This window comes from Copadichromis virginalis, linkage group LG6 (assembly GCF_057382275.1).
Source record: "Copadichromis virginalis isolate Kocher_CV1m ecotype Utaka linkage group LG6, C_Virginalis_male_GT1.1, whole genome shotgun sequence".
NCBI classification, from domain to species: domain Eukaryota; kingdom Metazoa; phylum Chordata; class Actinopteri; order Cichliformes; family Cichlidae; genus Copadichromis; species Copadichromis virginalis.
The window spans coordinates 15,492,638-15,516,617 of record NC_140623.1 but is presented as its reverse complement, the minus strand read 5'-3'; the positions used below and the strand labels follow the sequence as shown (position 1 = coordinate 15,516,617).

The 23,980-nt window shown below is 40.1% G+C and overlaps 1 protein-coding gene across 1 annotated transcript in view; it reads left to right on the top strand.

The window, feature by feature from the left end:
• Nucleotides 1-2,817: 2,817 nt before the first annotated feature.
• The window catches only part of fhdc1 (FH2 domain containing 1), a 32,835-nt gene continuing 11,672 nt past the window's right edge, over nucleotides 2,818-23,980 (top strand). Inside the window, exons 1-7 of the mRNA XM_085458896.1 lie at nucleotides 2,818-2,975; nucleotides 17,423-18,167; nucleotides 18,673-18,734; nucleotides 21,128-21,230; nucleotides 21,381-21,466; nucleotides 22,273-22,373; nucleotides 23,885-23,955. Coding sequence (XP_085315022.1) covers nucleotides 17,676-18,167; nucleotides 18,673-18,734; nucleotides 21,128-21,230; nucleotides 21,381-21,466; nucleotides 22,273-22,373; nucleotides 23,885-23,955 — 915 coding nt within the window. The 5' untranslated portion in view covers nucleotides 2,818-2,975; nucleotides 17,423-17,675. The remainder of the gene's footprint in view (nucleotides 2,976-17,422; nucleotides 18,168-18,672; nucleotides 18,735-21,127; nucleotides 21,231-21,380; nucleotides 21,467-22,272; nucleotides 22,374-23,884; nucleotides 23,956-23,980) is intronic.

Sequence of the window (23,980 nt, the reverse complement as noted above, 5' to 3'; positions counted from 1 at the left end):
ACATGCACATCTTACCTATGACTACTGGGACAGGGTCGGGTTGGATGGAAGTTAAATAATGTTGTAATTGTTTGATATCAGATTTATCAAAATATCACCCCACCCCCCCACCCCCCCAAAAAAGAATCTAAATTCAATAACTTATAACAAATTTACAAATTTTAATGTGCCTGCCTCTTTCCACAAATACATAGTCCCATACTAATGAAGTATCTACATTAAAGCGCAGGACCTATCGGTGACGTAACGAAGCTAGTAAAATGTTGTGTGGTTCCAACGGTAGCTACGTTTAATTTTACTGAGCGTTATAATAACAGCGTGTCACACAACCTTTGTTTACAGTTTGCAAACTTAAGGAGTTAGGGAATGGCAGGCAGTGGATCAAACCACTGTGAGGTACATATGGGGGAGTCCGCCTTTAAAGAAACTTACACCCCCACCACCACTTCTGAAATACCTGAAATGGGAACCGCTTGTTTAATTAATGAAGCAAAAAAAACAAAAAACAAATTGATTGAAATTGAAATGATTAGCTTATTTCTGAAAAGTTTAAGTTAGGTTTCTCAAAATTTCGACTTGCTAAAATAACGCCGATTTTTTTTTTAGGGTAAACTAGCAACATGTTAATTTTTCAAGTTTTTCTTTAGAGAAGATGTGTTGTGTGAAGTGTCTAAAGCAGGGGTCGGCAACCCGAGGCACGCGTGCCACAGTTGACACCCGAAGGGTGGACTGGCCATCGGGCATACCGGGCATTTGGTCTGTGGCCTGATGATTTTTATTTATTTATTTTTTGTAACCGTATAAACAATGAAAGTGGTGGATTGGCCAGATGCTGGTCGGTGTGTAAAAAACTAACTCAGTTGTTTGGTGGTGGCTATGGCGGAGCTTCCACAGATTCAGTAACATTAATAAGTGGTGGAGGCCAGCAGGTGGATGAGAGAAAGGGGAGGCAAGAGGAGAGACCCGAGGCGGCCCCGGTCCGAGTGTCAGGTGAACTGAACTTCAGGTAAGAAGTTATGACCTGCAGTCTATCTGGGTCAGATATAAACCAAGTTTAGGTGGAGTTTATTTTTGTTATGCTGACTTTTTACAGTCAGTTACAATAACTCGTACTGCCTGAGCTAGCATGACAGAGTTTCTATACAGCTGGGTTTGTGCTTTGATGTTACTGATAGTGAACTTTATTTTATTCATAAGGTTAGTAGAGTTGCCAACCGTCAGTAAATTACCTAAATTACGTGTTTGGTGTTGAGCTGAGAAGGGACACAGTTTGTCTCGTACTTCAGCTAGAATGGAAAAAGACACAAAGGTGGATTTATTCTGTTACTCCGCACAGCTGCCTCTTCTTCTCTCATTCTCTCCCCTCTCTCTGCTGTTGCTACTTCAATCATGAAACTGATCAATGATCAGCTGATCGGCTTTTCTCTCTTGTTTGTTTATCGCCTACTTTGCGCCAAAAAGAGGAAACCGCCGGATGTCGCGCTAAACAACAGCAGCACGTTTAAGTTTGATCAGGTGTTGTTAGAATTTAGCTGATGTTTGCTGGAGCCACAGCTGTAAAACCTGCTGGTCATGATGTCGGTTTGGTTATCTGGTGAGAGGGAAACATGAAGATGAAACCAGGAGACGTCCTTACTGGATCATCAGAGCTGAACAGGTGATGGAGAAACAGGTTTACCTTTTAGGTGACATGAATGAGTTGAAGGGTTGGGTTGAATATTAACAAACATGCCATATTGGCCCAGTTTATTTCTCTTATCATTGTTGTGAGGAGACCATAAATAGCATTTGTATTTTCTGTTGTACAGTTCATTTGCTGTCATGGAGTTCTTGTTATGGATAAAAAGTGTATTTTTTTGTTTCAAAACAGCTGATAACTATTCGCTGATAGCTGCCAACATCTGCAAACAAATATAATTCTATAAAGTGGTTCTATATATTGCGTAACTGTTCATATAGAGCGTTATTAAATTTATTGCTAAAGCAATCATATGGCACACTGACTTCTGAGGAAATTTTAAATGGCACTCGTCATCAGAAAGGTTGCCTACCCCTGGTTTAAAGTATTCATAGTGTAAATACAAAAAACAAATAAATCATAGGCAGCTAAATAAAAAAAGGTTTGAATTAAAGATAGTGTTACAGGTGTGCAGATTGATCCAAATGTTGACAGTATCGATACCAACTTTGGTTTTAAACATGAACTATGAAAAATGTCTCTACCGTTTTTTGTTGACTGTCATGTCTATTTTATTTAAATAACACGCTAAAAACAGAAGCTGAGCCAGAGTTTAGAGACAGGCACTTTTACACTCCAGGTCTCCCCCCGAAAAAAGAAGAAAAAAACACGTTTCAAAATACACCAAAAACTGAAACGTGGTTTTTTTGTGTTAACTAATTATTTTTATAGGTATATATCACCACTGGTGATTTTGTGGTCATTAAAACGTGTTCAGGGTTTACAAATTAATGATGAATCATGACACACAGATCTCCCCTACATAAGCTGCCTTTATAGGTTAAAAGTATCAGCAACACTGATCCTGGCTTTACTTACACGTAAATAAGAATAACACAGCGCCAAACGCGGGGAGGTTTAATGTTGCATAAATACATGTTACGCTCCACCTGTGCTCACGCCTAATTAAACATACCCACTTATACCCAGCTCCTCACCTAGCCCACCTTCAGCGCTGTTTTCCGCCTTGTGATTGCACCAGTGCTCACACGCTAGCGCGCGCGAGGAGGGTGAGCGGCACGTGCATGCGCCCGTTCCACCTGGCCCAATCACGTACGAGGAAGCTGAGAGCAGCGCTACAGTCTGCCGCCGCTGCCGTGGAGCCTCGCATTGACCCGCAGCTCGGCCAGCAGCTCACCTGACAGGGCTGACAGCCCGAGAAGACCACGCAAGATTTTCTCCTCTGAAAAGTATCTTTCGCTAACACCAACGGCGTCGGAGCCCTGTCGTCCGTCCGGTGAGTCAAGCGGGACGGTAACCGCCGCATCATCACGCTCTGTGTGTGTATGTGTTATGTGTTTGTGAATGTGCGGTGTGTAACTCAGGTGTGGAGAGTCGTTGCACCGTGAGGAAGCATTTTAGTGAGGCGATGAGCGTTTAACCTTCCTGCTCTTTTGTGGGGGTTTTCTCTGAGGTGACAGTCGAGGTGTTCTGCAATGCAGTCCACGTCCAAAATTACATCATTTTGGTGATTTGGTGTAGTTCAAGCCCTGAATCTGTTGCTTTGCTGTGCATAAACGTCATGACTGTGTATCTCAGTATTTCTCTGTAGGACTTGACAGCATCAGTTTAAAATAAATAAATAAATAAAAAATACTTAGAAATGCTTGCTACATTACATTTCATTTTTCCTCCTTAAAGAAAAGTAGTTAAAGTTCTCCATTTAAACTATTTGAAAAGTTTCTTTATACAAGAGTGTAAAATACTCATGATTTTTAATTAAAATCAGGAAGTAACCTATCACAAAATTAAAATGTAAACAAATATGATTAGTGTGTAGTGCTCCTTTGGGGCTTTTGCATTTCCTGAAACTTTGTGCCAAAGTACAAATATATTGATTATAGCTTATATGCATATAGAGTGTGTTACTACTGGAGTAAAAACAAGTGTTTCACCAGCACAAGCTAATCCAACATGTAAGTCAGTGCTGGTTTTGTCTCAGCCCCTGCTTTCCTTGGCTTTTGTACACTGCTATCCATGCCCAGATGAGTTAGTGGAGTCCATTCAAGTGCTGGGAACAATACCCTTCAGAGGGGGGGGGGGTGTCTCCGTGGGTCAGGTCAAGGGGGGGTGGGTCGCCCCCCGGGTTGCTGTGGAGGCAGAGAGTAACATGGAAAACTCAATGCTCTGACGTCAGCCCGAGGAGGAAGATATTTAAGGGGGTTTGATTTATTTGTGTGGGAGCAGGAGAGGGGGCTGAATAGTTGGTGGCAACTCGGGTCCCAAACATGCCCAAATCTGTCAGCTGTGAGCTGTCTAATACAGGAAAAGAGCTCAAAATGAAATTAAAGGCAAGGAAGAGTGCCACGCCTTTCACAGTGCGCCTCTAAGTGTTCAGAGTGGGTAATGTCAGCCGTATGCATGTGTACCTGTGGGTAGTCTTTCCCAGGTATTAAAATGTATCCTAATGAAGCCAGCTCAAGTGTCCCTGGTGCCCCTGGGTAAACACTTTCCTCACTGCCGTGTAAACATGTTTGCATTCCCTTCATGTTAAAACCTACTGTTGTCTCTATGGTGACCTGAACACCTGCTTTATTCTCACTCAGGATGTGTTGGTTAAGGCCTAGTTTCCTCCAAAATCATACACAAAATAATGTGATTAATGCTTAAGCTTCTGTGGCAGTCAGTGAAGCCAAGCGGTGCAGCGAGATTTGCTTAAAGCCGATCTTGGCACAAGCCTCATATTGCTGAAGCAACAACTGGAGCCCAGAGCCAGAGAAGATAGACAGGCGGTTGCCTGCTGCAGGCCAGACACTGAACACCTGTTAACAAAAGAACAAACGCGAGATGAATAAAGCTCTTCTCGCTTTTTTTTTTTTTTTTTTTTATAAATCTGCAGCCTCACAGACGGTGTATCCCGTGCCATCTCATCCCTCCATTAGTGTCACTATCCCGCCTGAGTAGGTTTTGGTTTCACCTGGGTTTCTCTTCCCTCTGTATTTTTTATTAGGTTAGATTCGGGGCTTGTTTTGTGATAGGATGTGTATTGTTGTTCTGGAAAATTCCCTCTGAAGAAGCTTTGGCCATGCTTTGTCATCATTAAGGCTTTATTTTCTAGTAAAAATACAAATCCTACAAAGTACTACAGAACTAAAATACTGTGGTGTACATGGTGTTTTCTGAGCCTTCAGGGATGACATAAGCACGATCAGCATGATACAGTAAAGGCAGTGAGTTTGTGTTATATTTAACAAAACAACACCCATTTTTCTGTTAGCTCTGACCAGCTGACAAACTGTCTGTTCTGTTTGTAAAGAAATCATTGCATCTACATTGCCATTTATTGCAAAACTAACAGAAAAACAGAAATTAAATACTTGCATGCAGACTGCAGCCAGAACCTCACAGATTTGAAGCAGAAATTCCTTCATAAATACTGACGTGGTTGCTGCAGGGCTGGGGTTTAACTGCAAGATGACTTTGGAGCTTGGTTTTATATTGGAATAAAAGCAGAATACAACCAACAACTAAGTTCCCCGATGCAAAGAGACATGTTGCAGGCAAGTTGCCCTCATTAGCAACTTGTCTGCATTTATAAATTAGACTGCACTTATTTGCAAATCTTCACCTATCTGTTTAAGAGTGACTGCAACTGTTTGGAGACGGGTTGCCTCGCACTTGACGACCTGTGCAATCGCCCTGTGATCGGAAGGGATTGCACAAGGAGGCTGCTGTCCTTTTTTTACTATAGTGAGTCAATGTGGAGAAAGGCTCGGGTATAGTGAAATATCTCAGTGGTGTCATGCCAGTCCTATTAATTATAACCAGAGATATTGTAAAGCAATGACATGAAAGTCATATTGAAATACAAAGTAGACTTTTGTAATGCCAAAGTTGCTCCCTCAGACCCAATCATCAACTTATAACTGGTGAACAAGGACTCGCATCATCCAAGCCAACATGGCAGCTGAAGTTCATGACAGTTTCAGTTATTGTAGCAAAGATCTTTTTCTCGGGTATCACTGTCCATCGTGTGAATGAGCACAGCATTTGTTCAGTGCCCTGGTGCGATGGGGACAGATGCTGATTTTGTGTGTAAAATTAATGAATCTGTAATCGTATAGAATAAATATAAAATTTAGAGAACAGCTTTTTTGAGCCTCGTTTTTAAATCAGATTTGACTTGTGAGTCAATATGTGCTGTTTTACAGATTGTTTTACAGTAGTCACCAAGACTTTTAGTCTTTCATATAGATGATGGTATGGTGTAAGTTGCACAAATTAACCGTGGAGATGGCTGCTTTTTTTTTTTTTTTTTTTTTTTTTTTTAGTTTAACTTTTTGTCCACTCACTAAATTGCCTGAAGATGAAATTTAGCTCAAGAAAACATCTATTACCCAAGTAGATCTTTTTAAAAAGCCTTTGTACAAATAGCACAAATACTTAATCCAAAATATCAACAGTGCTGCAAATTAATCACTGAGTCCATTATTAATTTCAGCAGTAGTAGAAATGGTGCTAAGTTTGAGTCTGATGTGTCGAACGCTCTGGTACACATACTAAATGAGGTGTTGGTCCAAACATGTTCTGCTTGGCTGGTTATTAAGAGGATTGGCACAGATTTTTGTTTGTTTGTTTGAGATTTAGCACTGGTATTACTGCTGGTTATATGATTAAATGAATTCCCTCCGGAGTTGCAGGTTAGCTGACAGGTGTGGTACCACCAGTTCCACAGCCAGGATACTCATTCATATTGGTCTTAACTGAAGCCTGCTTAAACAGTAATTGACAGAGGCACCTCGCGTGCTCTGCAACTGGCAGCTTTAATCTTTAAAATCTGAAAACCTCGTTTCAGTGGCAGGCTGCTATTAGCAGATTTGTGCTAAGCTAGGGGGATATGTTGTGTTTTGGGCTGCTGTAGGTGTTTGTGGTACACAGTGAAGGGAAGACAGTTACAAGGTTAATTTGAGGTTTGGCATCCAAAGTTAAGATATATTTATACTAGGCTGTTGTCTTCAGCCACGAAGTGATTTGGAGTTGATGTAAGCTGTAATATAATTCGTGACGCTGTTGGCAATCCTTGTGTTTCACCCATTTACAGCTTTAAAGTGCAAAATCATTTCTCCTAGCTGTCACCAGGCTAGCGCTGTTTCTCAGTGCAGCAGAGACAATGAAAACAAAGGCTTTAAACATGCAGGGAGGCTTTTCTATTGTTGTCCATGACTGATCTGTTTGAGATAGATTTGTCAATAATTACAAAGAAGATTATTTTGGCTGCTGGCAAAGGAAATGAAGCCGGATTGAAAAACACATTCACTGACTAAGTAGTTTTTAGAAGACAAAAATAAAACAGAGTCCCTCTTACAAATCAAACATTTCATTCATGATTCCTAAAAAACAAATGGTCAGTACACTTCTTTTCCTCAGTGCCAGGCTCAAACTATTTCACCACCATGATTTAATAATGTGTCTTAACTTTAATATTACATTTGCCTGTTTTTGGTCAACTCACTGTTACTGTTATTTGATATAATAAAGCAGCTGCCTGTTTAATCTAAGTCGGATAGCCAGTGTTGAAGTACAAAAGTCTTGAAGACCCGTGTTTCTGTCAGTTTTGCTTTCAAGGAGTCAGACTTCCTTTTAATTTCTTTTATAGAAAGGTCTTTAGCAACAGCTCTCCACGCTTTGTGAAGTTTTCCTTTGGACATTGACAGCTTTTTCACCAATTTTCAGTCCAGTCCTTAAATGTGACATTTTCATAGGAATGTTTTTTTGTGGCTATTAAGCCACTTAACACTGACCTATGAATCATTCAAGCATGAAAAAGGCTCCAAACCGAAGGGATTGACAAGTGTTGTGTTTACACATAGTAGACAAAGAATAGTTTAGGCACTTTGTTTCTAGCAGCCTTTCACAAAAACACAAAAATGTATCATCAGATTTAGATCCACCATGTAATACTGTGTGAGAAGCATCAACTTTTTCAGCTTTCAGCGTGACAATGGTAAATGGACTGATTATTATTTAGCAGAGTACTCAAAGCCCTCTATACAACATGCCACATTCACCCATTCACACAAGCACTTTCTTCTAAGCTTTTAGTGCTTCCTAGCTAACATTCATACACAGTCATACTCCGATGGATGTATCGGAGAGCAATTTGGGGTTAGTATCTTGCCCAAGGAAACTTGACATGCAGACTGGAAGAGCCAGGTATTGAACCACTAACCTTCCGATAAGTAGATAACCTGCTCCACCTCCTGAGCTACAGCTCATCCCAAATACACTGCCAACACAGTAAACACATACCTGGATATAAAACACACACAGTGGAACGCCATCAGTCATGGGTTGGCTTCCTCACAATTACTGAAGCAGTGAACATATTGACAGAGAACAGAACAAAAGGCAGCCAACATCCAACTAAGAGCTTCAGAAGTCCTTCAAGAACCCTGGAGAACTTTTCCTGAAAACTACTTAAAGAAATCTTTTGTTTATTTTCTGGATGTAGCATTTGTGTAAAAGTCTGTGTTGCTTTTCAAACCATTTGTTTGTTGTGATCACCATTTGATGCTCACTTTTGTTCCTGGGAGAAGAGAGGCACTGAAGGTTTGTTTGTTTTAAGGTTAGGTTCTGACATTTGTCATAAAAACATGTACAACATGAAAAAAAAGTTGTGTGGAGTGAGTTTGGTATTTCAGTTGTCACCATGTCACAGGTAGTATTTGGACCACAGGCCTTATAAAAGATGGACAAAGCTACTGAGATGTCACCTATTGGTTTCTGAAATCCTGTTTTGAGCGTTTTCACCATCACTGCCTTGGTTTCAGAAGAACAGATGTGATGAGGAGGGGTGTGTCTGACTGCGTAACTGCATGCTCATTGATACCTTGGATAGTCTGTTTTTTGGAAACCTAGTATGACAGAGATTTGTAAAATAATTCTTAACATTTTATTCAGTATTGAGCCCATAAGCTCACACACTTGGCCAAGAAAGAACACCACTTTTGTCATAATTTGTTTTTTTTAGTTATATAAAATTTAACCTAAATGTTTAAAACTAATAAAATCTTCAAGTTTAGTGCCTGTTTTATCTTTAACTCTTATGATTAAAACAAAAATATGAAAATTGATTATTTAACGTCTTCAAGAAACAACTTCTTTGCATTGCTGCTGTTGTAGGATAGCGGCTGTAGTGCTAAGGAATTGCAACTTATTGGCACATTGTCTTAGTTTTCTTTAAAGCTAGAAGTAACTTTTGTGTGTTAGACCTCTGCAGTGTGCTTATGTGAAAAAAATTACATTTCACTATATTTAGTATCAATTTTTCATTTGACACAGATTGTCAAATGTTTAAAAACACTGGTAAAAAAAAACTGCTTTCAAGTGCATTTCCCCCATCTTTAACATACAGCGTATTAGTGAAAAGCTCTGTGAAATTACAAGAGCCATTTTTCCTAGAAAAAGGAGCTCATTCATTGATGTGAGCTTGCAGCTTCTTTATATGACTCATTAAACTTAACTGTGTAGCAGCAAAGCACAATGTCATAACTCTTGAAGTGATCATTAATCAGAACTTTATGTGCTACAAATAGCTCACTAAGTGTTTTGTGCTTTCCTGACTGTATTTAATAACTCAGAAACCCACAAAGCTGTTGTTTCAGGTTCATTCACACTGATAGCACTTGCTAACTACAACCAATTCATTGTCCCTGTAGGTGTGCCCTTTGTAAGAATGAGCTGTTGCTGGTTTTGGAACGGTTACAGAAAGACACAAGATGAACATTACAATGACCTGTAACCAACAGCTTTTCTTGGTGCTCAAATGTGAGTAGAGACAGGATGGAAAAAAAAGGATGTTTACTAGTGGCGATATTGCATCAATACAATGACTTTAAATATGAATATTTTATAAAATTAAATATATATTTATCTGAGAATACTATGAATAAGAGGGCTCACCTCAGCTAATAGCAGGCAACCTTTCTGCAAACAGCTGTCTTGCTGTATTATCAGAAACAGATTCAATGTAATTGCCAACTTGACTCCATTCAATTGCAAGCTGATATCAGACTTACTGTCTTACTGCAACATTTATGGCAGGTTTTAGTGAAATCGTTGATGCGCTTGACAATTTCATTTTGCAGCAAAAAATATCTGACTGAGATAATTTTATGTTATTAGATAAAATACATATTGAAATTTTTAACTTTAATGTGACAAATCGTAATTTGCATTCCTGCAATACACAGCATATTGCAGAATGTTAAAAATTGCAGTGATATTACACCATGAGTCAATTGTATGCCAGCTTTGTGTCACGTTTATGGGAGCATCCAGGACGTTTCCTTTAAGGATTAAACCAACACTGAGGATTGAGCAGGTGTTTTTCATCGGTTTAGAAGGCTGAGGTTCACTGTGGGCTTAAGAAACATTCTCCCCATTCCCTGCTTCTTCACGTCAGTAAAGTTGCATATCTAGAGATAAAATGGCAACATAAGCTTACTGGTGAACAGCAGTAGGTTAATATTCTGACCTGAAGCAGATTCACTTGCACTGGTACAAGTTCAGCAGTGTTGTGGGTTTAGCCTCACATGGCATGAGGTGCCACGCAGTACCTTGGCCTAACTACTCTCTAGACAAATTGAACTGTGAAATAATCTCCTCCAAACCGCTTGTTTCAGATTTGAGAGGAAAGTGCTGTGTTCTGTTTGAGCTATGTTAATCCACTGTACAGACTCTGTAACACGTTGTTGTTTGTTTCAGGCACCAATACATCACCCAACTTATTCACATCAGTTTTGGGGTGATTATTTCTTTTAACTGATTTAATAATGGTTGATTAATAAGACTAAATGCTTGTAAATGAATTAAATAGCATTTCAGTTCTGTACATGTTGCTTCTTTTGTTATTAATATGTCACTAAAGCATTAGTTTACCCAGGTGAGCTGACTCTGGGTCAGCATCTTTGAGATGCTCAGGACAGCAGCAGCTAGACTGGAAGAGAACTTACTTTATTCATGGTGGTATAAATAATTCACTCAGTCAGATTCTGAGGCTTGCTTAGAAAATGTAGACGTTGAGGTACAAGCAGGCAATCTGTGAAAATATTTGATAAATCCAGGATTTCCTGAATAATAGGTTCCTTGTTCAGTGTGTGCCAGTTAGTTTATTCTGGTGACATGGGAGGTGGTTCATTTGTGTGTTATGCAACCAGGCACGAGGTCACAAAGGTCTGGCTATTCATCCGATATTTCATATTTTATCTTTACAACAAACTTCAAGAAGAGCAATTAATATAAAGACAAGACACACTGCACAGTTTATTTGATATGCCACCCTTTTGTTTGAGGATGAGACCGGTAGCTTCATGTGATTTATGAGACGGAGCAGGTTTTTTTATTTTTTTTATTGCTTGACTACATCACTGATGCTGCTGCAGTCAGTCACCTTCAAAATCCAGAGCTGCGGTCGCTTGGCTGTTTCTGTTCTAAACGGTGTCTTTTCATATTGTCTGTGTGTGAAACGAGAAGTTTTGACAGCTCTTTTGTGCTTGGTATCCGAGCAATAGTTGCCTCGTCACTGTGTGTTTGTGCAAGCTATGTTCCTGTGTGCTGTTGCTACAGCATGCTTAACTCCCACTCTGGTCTGTGTCCTCCTTATTGCAAGCGACGCATGGAAATGAGAGCGATAAGCCAGCATCGTGAGTTTCAAAATAAACACAATGTCCTTTTCAGCTACAAGATAAAAACAGATGCTTGCTATAGAAGCACGCAGAACAAGCACTGAATTCAATGTGTGTATATTTGTTTATATTAATTGCTGTTTTGCTATTGAAAATTAATTAATAATTTACCTCCAGGGACCAAAAAGAGGCTGAGACGTTGTAGAGCAAAGAAGTGTGGCAGAGACAACTACGAAGCTTCAAGCTAGCATTATCATAGCTTTGCCCAGTTTGATGGCAAGAGAAGGGTCATGTTTAGGGTTTTTTTTTATGCAATTTGTTTCTCACCAGAGGAAAGAAAGGATTACTTTTTACATGAGACTGGAGTTAACATGCAGTGCAGTTTCCTGTGCCTGAAAAGAGGCCAGACTGCTCACGGAGGTAGAAAGCACTCGGAGAGATCAGTAAACATTAAGATAAAGTAAAGCTGCTATTTTTGTTTTATTCAAATTCAGTGTCTTTTGATCTTGGCCTGTTGATTAAAGTATGCACATTCTGTACCTTTTATTTTGTCATTTTATAGACTGGACAGAATAATGATAGTAATTGCTACTGAAATCCCATCACTGGCAGCCCATCACCACTGCTGTTTGGTGAAGTTAGGATCCAGATAGTCGGAAACAAAGAGGTCCGACAGCATCGCCCTACTGCGCTCTGCATAAGCCAGCTTCTGCTAACGAGCGTTCCCATGGAAATGATGACGAAGCAGAATTGACCAAATCCCATGTGAATGCGCCTCTGTGCCCCTACGGTGTGAGTAAAAGACTTGCGCTCTGCAGGGCCGCGCTCACCCTCAGGAAATTGAACTTGAAGCTAGCAACAGGGGATCATTATAGCATGCGGTGGCTCCTTGACCTTCACTGTCACTCATTTGAGAGTTTGAGTGGATTGTGTTTGTTTTGTACTTGGTGGCACCCTGGAAACTTGGTGACAGTTACCTCCAATTAGAATCCTTACAGGATAAAAGGGAGAAAAAATGCTTTGCATGGAGTTATGTAAGGCTGAAACACACAAATGGCAAATGCACAACAGACAAAAGAGCCCATTACTGCATGAATTTATGCAGTAATGGGCTTTCAGCTGAAACAGCTTAAAGAAGCTGCACAGCATGGTGTAGCTAATTATCATTAGATGTAATTCATTCTTCAGCACATGTCAAAGATGGGAGGCACCTCAAATTTAAATTAATTTCTGTCAGTTTTTTGGTTTGGATAAAGAGGTTGCCTGTCCTGTGCACGCATCCTTAAGTCTCCATTAGCTGCCAAGCACAAAGGCTTAGAGACCAGTTAGTGACAACTTGCTGTAGTGAAACTGAAGAGTTTGACATGAACAGGAAACAAAGAATATTCGCCTTCAAAGTAAAAGTTTTGCCTTTTTTGAAATCTGTTGATTGCAGTAGTATGACCTGACTTTTATTTTGGAGGATGGTGTACCATCCTCAAAAGCATCCATTCGCCAGCCCCTGACTGGTTGGTGAATGGATGTTGGCTGTCCCAAATGGACAATACACATTTTCCTCTAATGACCAGAGGTTGCCAGGGAGATCACCAACTCGTCTCTATACCTGTGTGACTGAAGGCTTACTGGTCTACTCCACAGTTTGTTGTTGGAGGAACAGAGGGAGTGAGGAGTAGCTTTTAAAGATGATATATAAATGCATTTCACACTTGACTTATGCTTCACTCTTTTGGTAAACTTTAGGGAGAGAACTGTATAACTTCATGATATCATCTGGTGTTTTGTTGTTTGTGAGCTCAGTCTTTGGGTCAAGCCTAGTTAAGTTTCTGTGTTTCTTTATTCCCTGATTTTTGCTTTCACCTCTCACTGAGTGTCCCCAAAGGCATAAAAGACACAACTTGTTTTTCTGTTCAACTCTCTTCTCAGTGTAAAAGTTTAGTAAGTCTAGAGGGGATTTTTTTTTTCTCCTGAGTTCTCTTATCTCACGTTAAAGTTTGTTTTTGGTTTTTTTGTGTCTTCAGTTCATAAACTTGTTATCTGTTATTTCACCTCATAGAAGAAAACACAAGAAAATTCCAATTTGGAGAGTTTTTGCTCAAAAGATATGCAGACTAGTCAGGTTCGGACAACCGGTAGAGTTGGTACAGATGCTTCTGTGGTTCTCATTGGATCAGTAGCAGTGATATATTTTGGGAGGCGAAGGATCTACAGCCTTCTGCTGTAGAAGACAGGCGAACTGCTCATAACAACGTGACTGTTGTCAGCTTGGTTTGTGTTAGAGGTGGATGGTCAGTTAGTCATAGAGGGTGTGGTGTTTGCTGTCACCAATGAAGAGTGATTGGAGCGAGATTGCCCCCGGGTCGACAGCAGGTGGATGTTTTAGATGAAGCTCGTGGCAGCAGGTGGATGTGTTGAGCCTGGCAACCGCCCGTCTGATTTCATTCCCTCAGGCCTTCCCAGTGTCGTGTTACTGACTGATGTTTTTCCTCCTCTGTGAATCACGTTAGACAGATGACATTGGTTACTGCCCTATTGTTGGTGGTTTTTCCTCATGCAGTGTGAAATTTAATTAAATGAATGTGAAATGCCACAAACCAGTCACTGACACTGGGTCATTCGCTTTAGAGACACAGAACTAATGTACATTAAACCTGAAACAAAGCTGACAGGAACGTTTGGACTCAGTTTTAGAGGAATGGTTTGGCGCATGGAGTTATCACACACATGACTGGAACCAATGAAAAACTGCTAGTTTGGCTTTTAGGTGAAAAAAGTCCACCTTTATTAAAACTTTTTAAACTTTAATTCATTTAAATAATTAAGCACAAAAAGCCCGTCCATATAGAAGGCTCATCATCTCTGGCTTTATATTTTATATATTTAGAATCTATTAGACACACGGTTAGTGCCAGCAGAAGATTCATCTTTTTTAATAACTTAGACTTTTTTATGTGAAAAGCATCTCCCGAGCTTCTTTGTCAGCATCACTTTATGTCTCATTTGTCTAGTCCATAAAGACACCATAATGTGATACAGTGGTGTTGCAGGGATTAAGTAAACAATCTGTAAAGTGTCAGTTGTGAAATAACAGATGTTTGTTGTCTTTATGGTGTTTTCAAGTTTTTATAGCTTACAGTTTATAGCTTGAGTAAACGGTTTCCTAGCTACACTGCTGCCAGGTGTATAGTAATACTCATAAGTGTCTTATAGCTTTAGTCAGAGCTCACTGTTAACCTGTGAACCTGAGCTCTGATCTTTAAATTTGTTGTGACTGACCTACACTCACAAATCACTTTGCTACGTACACCTAGCAAGTATCAGGTTGGATCTCTTTATGCTTTTAGAAGTTGAATCATGGCATAGATTTAACAAGTTGCTGCAAACATTCCACAGAGATTTTGGTTGACATGATAGCATCACGCAGTTGTTGCAGATTTCCACCACATCCCTAAGGTGCTCTGATCAAGATGTGGTGATTATAGAGGCCGTTTGAGTACAGTGAACTCGTTTTCATGTTCAAGAATCAGTTTGAGTTAAACTGAGCTTTGTGATATGGTTTATTATTCAGCTGGAAGCAGCCATTAGAAGAAGGGTACGCTGTGGTCATAAAGAGATGAACATGATGAGCAACAAGACTCAGGTAGGCTGTGGTGTTTTAAATGATGACCAGTTGGTATTTATGAGCCCAAGGTGGGCCAAAAAATATCCCCCATCACCTTCAGCCTGAACTGTTCATACAGTGTAGGTTGGATCAATGTTTTCATGTGTTTATGACCTTGGCATGAATGTTGGAGCAGAAATAAAGACTCTTCAAACCAGACCATTATGTGTAAATCCATGGTTTAAACTCCAGCAGGTTGTCTTGACACTGGCTGAGTGATGAGCGTGTATTAAAGAAGGTTTTGGTGTTCCACGGTCTGGATTTTGAACACGTGATGGTTTACAATGAATCTTGATCATTCTGCAGTCCCGTTTCTAGCATCAAGCTAATGATGCCTAGCTGGAGCCCTGTTATTAACAGACATGCAAGCTATTGATCTTCTCATCTAATGTTTCACAAGAAAGAAATCAAGTGCTTCTTTAAAGCTGATATGACAGCGAACACTGTAAACAGATCCTAAAGCAGCACGTGTTAGCAGTAGCCATTTCTCCTCACTGCAGACTGTGGGGAGTTGGTGTGAGGTCAGATGTTCTCACCATCTGATGAATTAAAGATGACTGATGGTGTGGTCCAGTTCTGAGGACAGGGCACCTGAACGTGCAAGCCAATGTTGGCAACATGAAGCTATTAGTGACGCAGGCTTTATTAATTAGTTATAACCTCATCAGTATCATGTTGACAAGGCTGCGAACCAATGGCAGACTACCATTTAAGATGTTACGATTGTGTAAGAGGCAAAGCGTTAATTCTAGAAACCAGCAGAAGGAGACCACATGGACCGTTATCGATACCAGAAATTTGTTATCACAGCAGTTCATTTTCTCTGAAACCACATTATTTTCTTCAAAGTGCTGGAAACAATGTACCCTCCCCCTCATGGCCACCATACATCTTGTTCATCTGCTGTTTTCTGTCAGATCCTCTGTTCAACTACCCTTTTATAAAGAGGAGTATCAGATCACTGTAGCCACGTCAGCTCCAGCACTGAGTGATGTGTTCTCCTGAAACTTAACACAGTTTCCCTCCAACTGAGAGCCGCAGTGAGCGCTGCCATTCAGTTAATAAAAGCAAGAGGAGGAAACTCAAGCACTTCCCTTCCTTCTGGCCTAAGTAGTGGTTCTTAGTGTCCACAAATTATCATTTGATCACTCATTTCAGAGAGTGTTCAATGAGGATGATTTTCTAAAGTGTTCATGAGCGAGACGTATAAAGAATTTAATGTTTCACAAATATCTGTGCTATATTCAAAAGCACAGCTTGTGTGTGTGTGTGGTGGTAAGCAGTTGTGTTTTTAATAATTCATTTATTAATAAATAAATGTATAATGTATAACCGTTACAGCTCGAAAGGCTGCAAGGCAAGGAGGAACACAACACCAGTTTACTTTTAAATGAACATCATTTATTAACAAAATGGTGCAGCCAGTAAGAAGTCCAGTGTGAAGGGTAGATGGTGAGGGAGCTGAGCCCATATACCTCACAGGAGTCTCTCACAGACATTGGCTGTGATGGTGACATTAACTCTGTAAAACAATGTAAATTCTAAAACTTCATAGGAGATGACTAATACTCTACTTCCAGAGATGCAGCGTCAACAAACTTAAAATGTCCTTACTGCTGTGCACCAGCCAGTGCAGAATGTCCTACAGAAATTTAAGGTGAGATAAAGAAATATTGCATCCTCTCATTTAACATTATCAATCCACTGTCGCCATACAGCGAGGCTTTTATTAAACACAGGCTCTCCTGCAAATGTGACAGATTGTCATTTTAATGATGACAAAGTCTAATTTGTCTTTAAGACAAAGAAACTGGCAGAAAATGTAGGACTGATGGAAGGTTTACAAGCCAAGGTTTTTTTCTAAAAAAAATACTTAATGTGAAAACTGTTTTCCGAGATTAGCTTGCAGAGTTGTCTGACAAAATCCACTTTTAACCATTTGTTTCTCAGACTTAGACGAACTCTTACTGGATTTTTAAAATGAACTGTATTTTCATGTTGAATAAAATGAAACACAAATAACTATTTAAATACATGTTCAGGTGTGACTTCAACCGTCACTTTTGGGATACAGTGCATATCGGTATTGTCTTGGTGGCTGCATAGATGAGGGCTGGTTTTTAAAAAAAAAAAAAAAAAAAAAAGAAAAAAAAGAAATTGTGTAACAGAACCTAAGGGGTGTGTGTCATGTCTGTAGTCATTATACACCCCACAGCTTGACTTCAAAGCCCTTCAAAAATGGAAAAGAACAGGATTTGCAGTTTCCTTCACTGGGTCCCCCTCGTCTTTGTTCTGTCGTGCCCTTGTTTAACTTCCTCAAATTCCAGATAGTCGATGACGATGATATGCATGGGTACCGCTGTATAATCCTGTCCTGTGTCATTTGTGTTGCTCTTGTAGCTCCATGGCCATCATTTCCCCCTGCCCACTACCTCTGGGAGGTGTCTTTCAAAGGCCCCACTTAGGGCGATGGATGACCAGCTGAGTGACGGAGATGAATCAATGGATGCAGCCTGTTCATAGTGACTAGATTAGGAGACACCAACCAGCGCTGCAGCGAGCTGATGTTCTCTGGAAATTCAGGAGATACAGATCACATATTTGTTTAGTTTGTGTCAGCACAGAGACTGTATGCTGACTGCTCAACCTTGCGATGCTTGTTATGAGTTGTACATCCACAACAAATGAGCCAGAGAGCTGTAGCAGCGAGGGGAGCAGCTGCACCACTTCCTCCATCACTACCTCAGACCCTTCTTCTATGTCTGGGCACGGTCAACCCACCTTGCTTTCTGACACCACCCAGAATGAAGTGCCGCCCCCTCCTCCCCTCCCTCCCCCACCTCCTGGGGCACCGCCGCCCCCTCCGCCCCTGGCAAACACATCATCCAACCACAATGGGAGGAAAAAGCGCCGGGTCCGCAGCTTCTACTGGAAGCCTATCCCAGAGGAGAAGGTGCGCGGGAAGCCGAACATCTGGACGCTGGCGGTGCGGCAGCAGCAGTACCAGATCGATGTTCGCTCGGTGGAGGAGCTGTTTGGGCAGCAGGAGGATGCGGGGACGGGCCTCCGTGGGTCAGCAGCATCAACTGCAACATCAACTCACGTATCCCGATCACGCTCCTTTAAGGAGACCAAGAAAGACGAGGTGAGTGACTGTCATGAAGGTTTAAGACGGGCGCTTAAAATACTGAACTTCTGACAATTAATGGTGAGTTTAGACTGCAGACATTAAGGTGGTGATTAAGGTTCAGGCATGAATTAACTAGATTTGATTTTTCTATTGAATGAGTTGTTAAATTATTGCAAGTATGAACTCCATCCACTCCCAGTGTCTCCAACCATGTCCAATACTGGTTAACTTAACATAGACAGTTGCAGCATGCTTTAAACACCATCTTTAGTTCAAACCACAAAAGTGCCCAGTTGCTATTTAAAAGTAGTAATTGGGCCTCAGGGTCATTTTTTAAAAATGTATGTGCTGCACAGTCACGTGTTTTCTGTGCGAGTCGTACAAGCTTCTGAAGGAGGTTTGAACCTCACGTAGAGACAACCAACAACACCCAGGAGTGGGTGTGTTTGTTTGGCTGTATTTTAACTAGAGCTTCAACAGAGTTTTATCGTAGTGTCTTGTGTTTTTTTTCTTTCCTCAGGTCAACATCCTTGACTCAAAGAGGGGGATGAACGTGGGCATTTTCCTCAAGCAGTTTAAGAAGTAAGTTTCCCAACTGTTACCATTGATTATATTGACGTATATTGATTTGAAATCTGTGTTTTTGTAAGTTCACCAAAAGGCTTCAGTTAAGAATGAGGAAAAAAGATTTGTGCTCACTTTTTCAGTTTTGTCTTATTTTACAATATTGTATTATTCAGTAAAAAAAAAAAAAGAAGCAAACGCTAGATTTTTGGAAATATTTATGGGTGTTTTCTTGTTTGTTTGTTTTTGTGCCTCTTGAACACTAAAGAGACCCTACAATGACAATGGCCAGCAGTGGCCCCCAGATCATTTAAGTTTGAGACCCCTGAGCCACAGAATAAACCAGTGTATGAATGCAAAGTTAAAATCTGACTTTTAATCTGAAGTGCTTTGAATGGTCAGTAAGACATGAAAAGTACAAACCCATTTCTGAAATTTGTTGGGAAGTTATGTAAATAAGTGTAAAAACAAAACAAACCATTGCAATGACTGAACATGCAACATTTTAAGACATATCGTGCTTCCATTTGCTCACACACACACACACTGAAACTTTGAGCATCACTTTAGTGGCAGTGGTGACGTAGTTTTCGTAAAACCTTTCTTGCTCTGTGTTACAGCCAATGTTTAATTTTGTCAAGTACAGAGCTACTTAAGTTAGAGGATTAAATGACCATCATTAGAAGAGCAGTGAGGTTTACCATAACCAAAGAGTTTACTGTGACCAACCAACAAAAAATCCCACGAACGGTTGTTTGACTTTAACTAAATTAGAGATTGTTTTTTATTTTCCCTCGTGGCTTTTCCAAGCACGCCTCTCATCAGCTCTTCATGCTGTTGCTAAGGACAGTTCAGATCAGATGCTATCATTATCATGGACACGTTCTTATTTTCAATCAATCAGTTTAACTTTCATAACTAAGGAAAGGGTCCAAATCTGTGCCAGGTAGTCTAATAAGCCTTCTTAGGCATCCATTGTTCTAAATTATTTGGTTCGGGAAGTTTCAAAGTGAGTTTGACCAGACTCAGGATTGAGTTGCATAACTTGTCTAGAATAGAGAGCAAAAAGTGTGTTAGGTATCTGTTTGCCTGAAGGTCTATTTGCATGGCTCTCCACAGGATTTTAATGACATTTGACTGCGAGCCATTGCACTGAGTCAAGACAGAGTAGGAGCAGTGACCTCATTACAGTCAGCGTTTACTTTTGTTTTTGTTGCTTTTTATTTTAAGGAGTATGCATTAATCTTCTGCTGCAATGCATTTGAGCCAATTATGTCATAAGCTGCACTTTACGCAGCACTTTACTATAAAACGTAATAAAGTATTCTGACTGTGATTGATTAGAAATTGTCTTTTTGTTGAAAATACCACCAAGTGGTTCCCCCCTTGTTTAAAAAAAATAAAGGGGGGGGGGGGTGTTCCAACTTCAGTATATTCACACTCAGTCATCAGCCTACCTGCACAGGTCTACACCACAGAACTGGAAATGAAATTCCCATCGTTGATCGGGAGGGAAAATGTGTACCCTTCCTGGTGTTGGAACAATGAACCAGCTGTTTTTCCTCTCATGGCTATTAAAGGGTTTGTGGGAATTTCCACAAACAGTCTAATATTATCTTTGTGAAAAACAAATAGATAAATAAATGTCTCGTTTTTTTTATATTGCACTGAAAAGTTCTTTATAGGCTTCAACGAGGCTTTGAACTTTTGCCGGGTTCGTTACTTAAAAAAAAAAAATCCTATCTTTGTCTCCCCGCCTGATTCGGGGTCTCCACAGCATCTCACCCCACCCCTAACATCCTCCCCTATCACACCAGCATCCATCAGTCTCCTCTGTGTTCTTCGTCTGTTCCTCCTACCTGGCAGCTCCATCTTCAACACCCTTTGTCCAGTATATCCCCTTTCCATCGTCTGCACATGTCCAAACCATGTCGGCCTTGTCGCTCAAACTTGTCGTCAAACCGCTCAACCTGAATAATCACGTGGAGCAAATAATTCCTTTTTCCGCGTTCTCATCCTAACATTGCAAGAAATTCAGAAAATAAAACCTGGTAATTTAACCTAATAAAATAAATTACCATATCACGAGTTAAATAAACATGTATTGCATACCTTTTGAAGGCTGGCGTTTGTTAAAGTGTTTGAATCACATCTAAGTGTCAGCTTACCTAATATTGTCTTTTTAGTCATTTTAAAGCCTCAAACATGAAAGTAGACCAGTTGTGCCCTAAAGGGTTTGTGAAAACAGATTTCTCTTTTATTTATATTGCTAATAAGAAAGCCAGGCAGAGACGCCTAATGCTCTCTGCAAAAGCTGTGTTTTGTGCCTTTGTAAACAGAGGAGGGCAGGCATTAAAGGAAGCACCTGTGCAATTTATCTCTGAACTTTACAGAAACAAACTGTCTTTCAGGTCCAACCGCTCCATTGTCGAAGACATACGAAAAGGAGAAGGAAAGATTTATGGAGCGGAGCTGCTCAAAGACCTGCTGAAGCTCCTGCCCGACGCAGAGGAGGTCCGTGTTTGTGTACTTGCCTGTGATTTTTAGCCAAGCATGAATAGCATTAAGCTTTTGAATCACAGAGCACAGCTAATGATAAAAGGCAGTTTACGTGGATTGAAAGCGCCCTGCTGAGCTTCCTGTTCCTCTTTATTTTCTCTGCAGATTAAGAAGCTGCAGGCATTCAAAGGAGATCCAGACAAGCTGACACTGGTCGATTCCTTTATGTACCTCTTGATCCAGGTGCCACGGTGAGTTGGTTTCAGTGGGCATGTATATAATCCAGTTTCCATTAAAAAGGAATGTCAAGTCAGCAGTTTGACAGTCAGTGGAAGATAAAGACTCAAAACTGAGTGCAGAGTTTCATGATTTTGTGCCGACTCTCCAAAGAGTTTACGGCTGCTCTCTGACTTGTATTTAATCTATCAAGTGTTCATTTTCAATAATATTAATACGACTGGGGAATGTGCACATTTGTCAGCTTTGTAAAAAAGGATATAATGCTTGATTTCATTTTATCTCCTTCCTTTGGATGATAAAACAGCCCATCCACACGTATAAAGGGTCTTATTACATAATATTTTCAGTTCATTCAACTGAAAGCATGTTTCCATCTTTTCTGAACGGGGACTGAGTAACTTCCTTTGAATTTCCTTTTTGTCCAGCAGCACTGTGTGATAGCGCATTAAAATGGTATTAGTGTCATTCAGAGGATGCAGTCCCTGCAGGGATTATTATGGAGAACTAATGCAGACTGATTGGGCTGAAATGGAGCATTTGTCCAGTGAAATTAGTCAGAAGTCGTTTTTGGTTCGTGCTATAATTGAAATGATGATTAGAAAATATTATGAGGATGTTAAGGTGCTAAAAGTCGTCAAGTTTTACTGCCACTCAGCAGCAAGATGGAGTGTTAAGGTACTCTCCAGGGGGAAGCAGGAGGCATTTCTCTCAGCCTGCTGCATTATAATAACAATTTGTCTTTTCTTAAGGATCTCAGTGTTGAGCAAGAGAGTCGAATCTTTTCTCAGATTTAAACTCTGAACTCCGTCTCGGACAGGTTCGAGGTTCGGATTGAGGCCATGGTCCTCCAGGAAGAGTTCCTCCCTTGTTGTGCTGCGATGGGCCATGAGATTGATGTCGTCCGTGTTGTGACTAAACGTAATAATAACACACTTGCTCGAACACATTTGCACACACACAGAAAGCAGGACGATCTCATTTTGACGTGAGGACACTCATGACCAAAAAAAAAGCAGTTTCATTGAAATGTAACTTAAGAGTCGAGCAGCTCTATACATATTAGTTACTCACAGTGTTGGATTATTATAAAAAATGAATAAATAAAAAATAACTTTATATAGTCACCACAGTGTGACCTGTTAGGCCATGGACTACCATTTGAAAGACCTGAGTTTGGCTAGTTTGGTCATTTCGCTTGTTTTTTATTTATTTTTGTAAGCCAGCTGTACTCTGTTAAATGTATTGCTAGCTTGGGTAGCATCGTGCTATAATCTATCATTTACTGTAATGTTAAAAGGCATGCTAACCTTCACTAGCAGCATCCTTCCATACAGTTAGAGGTGAGTTCCAACCTCACATGTGAACACGATGAAGAAATGCCGCTGTGCTTTCTCAGACCTTTCAGTCAAAGTTAAACAAGCTGTGGCTGCGTTTATACACGCAATGTTTTATTGTGAATAACATATGAGGTTTTTTGTAATTTGCAATTCATCAGTGTCCCAACTTTTCTGGAGGAATTTTGTTCATGTTTAAAAAAACAAAAAAAACACCCTCTCTACAGATGTCATAAAGAGGGAGAAGTTCTTGTACCATGAACATGTTTATTTCAGCTTTGAACGTGGATATTTTAACATACCGTAGGACTCTTTGGGGATGTTTCCAGCCTCAAGTGGCCACTTGAGGAACTGCAGTTTTGACACTTAAAATTTCAGTGGTGGAGGTTGCTGCAAGTCTCGCACTGACCACATTATGTAGTATTTATCATGTTTTTTTTACTTATTATCACTGAGACAAAGCTCAGCTGATGGAAACAGTATTTGTTTTGTATGGGTTATATAACAACGTGCTGGATCTTGTGACCTGATGGTAGCACTTAATAGGAGATCACTGTGATCCAAACGGTTATTACAGTTTATCTCATGAATGTGCACACCAATATTATATCTTTTCTTTTTTTTCTTCTGGAGCTAAAGCTGACATGTACTGTTGAATTTGTGATTTACTGTAAAATCACCATATTGATAAACTGATCTGGAAACCTTTTTAATTATATTTTCAGCCATTGGTTGAACCAGGTTGCCATTTTAGCTGAGTCACACTGTCTTGCGTCTTTGTGCTGTATTGGATTTTTTCTTAAGACCCTCCTCTACAGTACTGTGACCTTTTCACTGCATTGCAGGGCAATCACTTAAACACTGTGTGGAATAATTACCTGGAACTTTTATGACAAAATTTAATTAAAACTTTTCAATGTGCTAACATTTACCCTTTTACTTTAAAGTGGTAATTTTAGGTTTATGACTGAATCACACAAGGACACATTACTGCTGATAGATTTCCTGTATGGTAGTGATAAATGAAAACGAGATGGTTTGTCATACATCTTCTCTGGAGTCTCTAATTGAGTTTATATTGATATCTCCTTAAAGAGCTGATGAGCTGTGAGGAGCTTCATGCTATCCTGCATCTGGTGCTGCAGGCAGGAAACATTATGAACGCGGTAAGAGCTTCTCAGGTTACGTTCG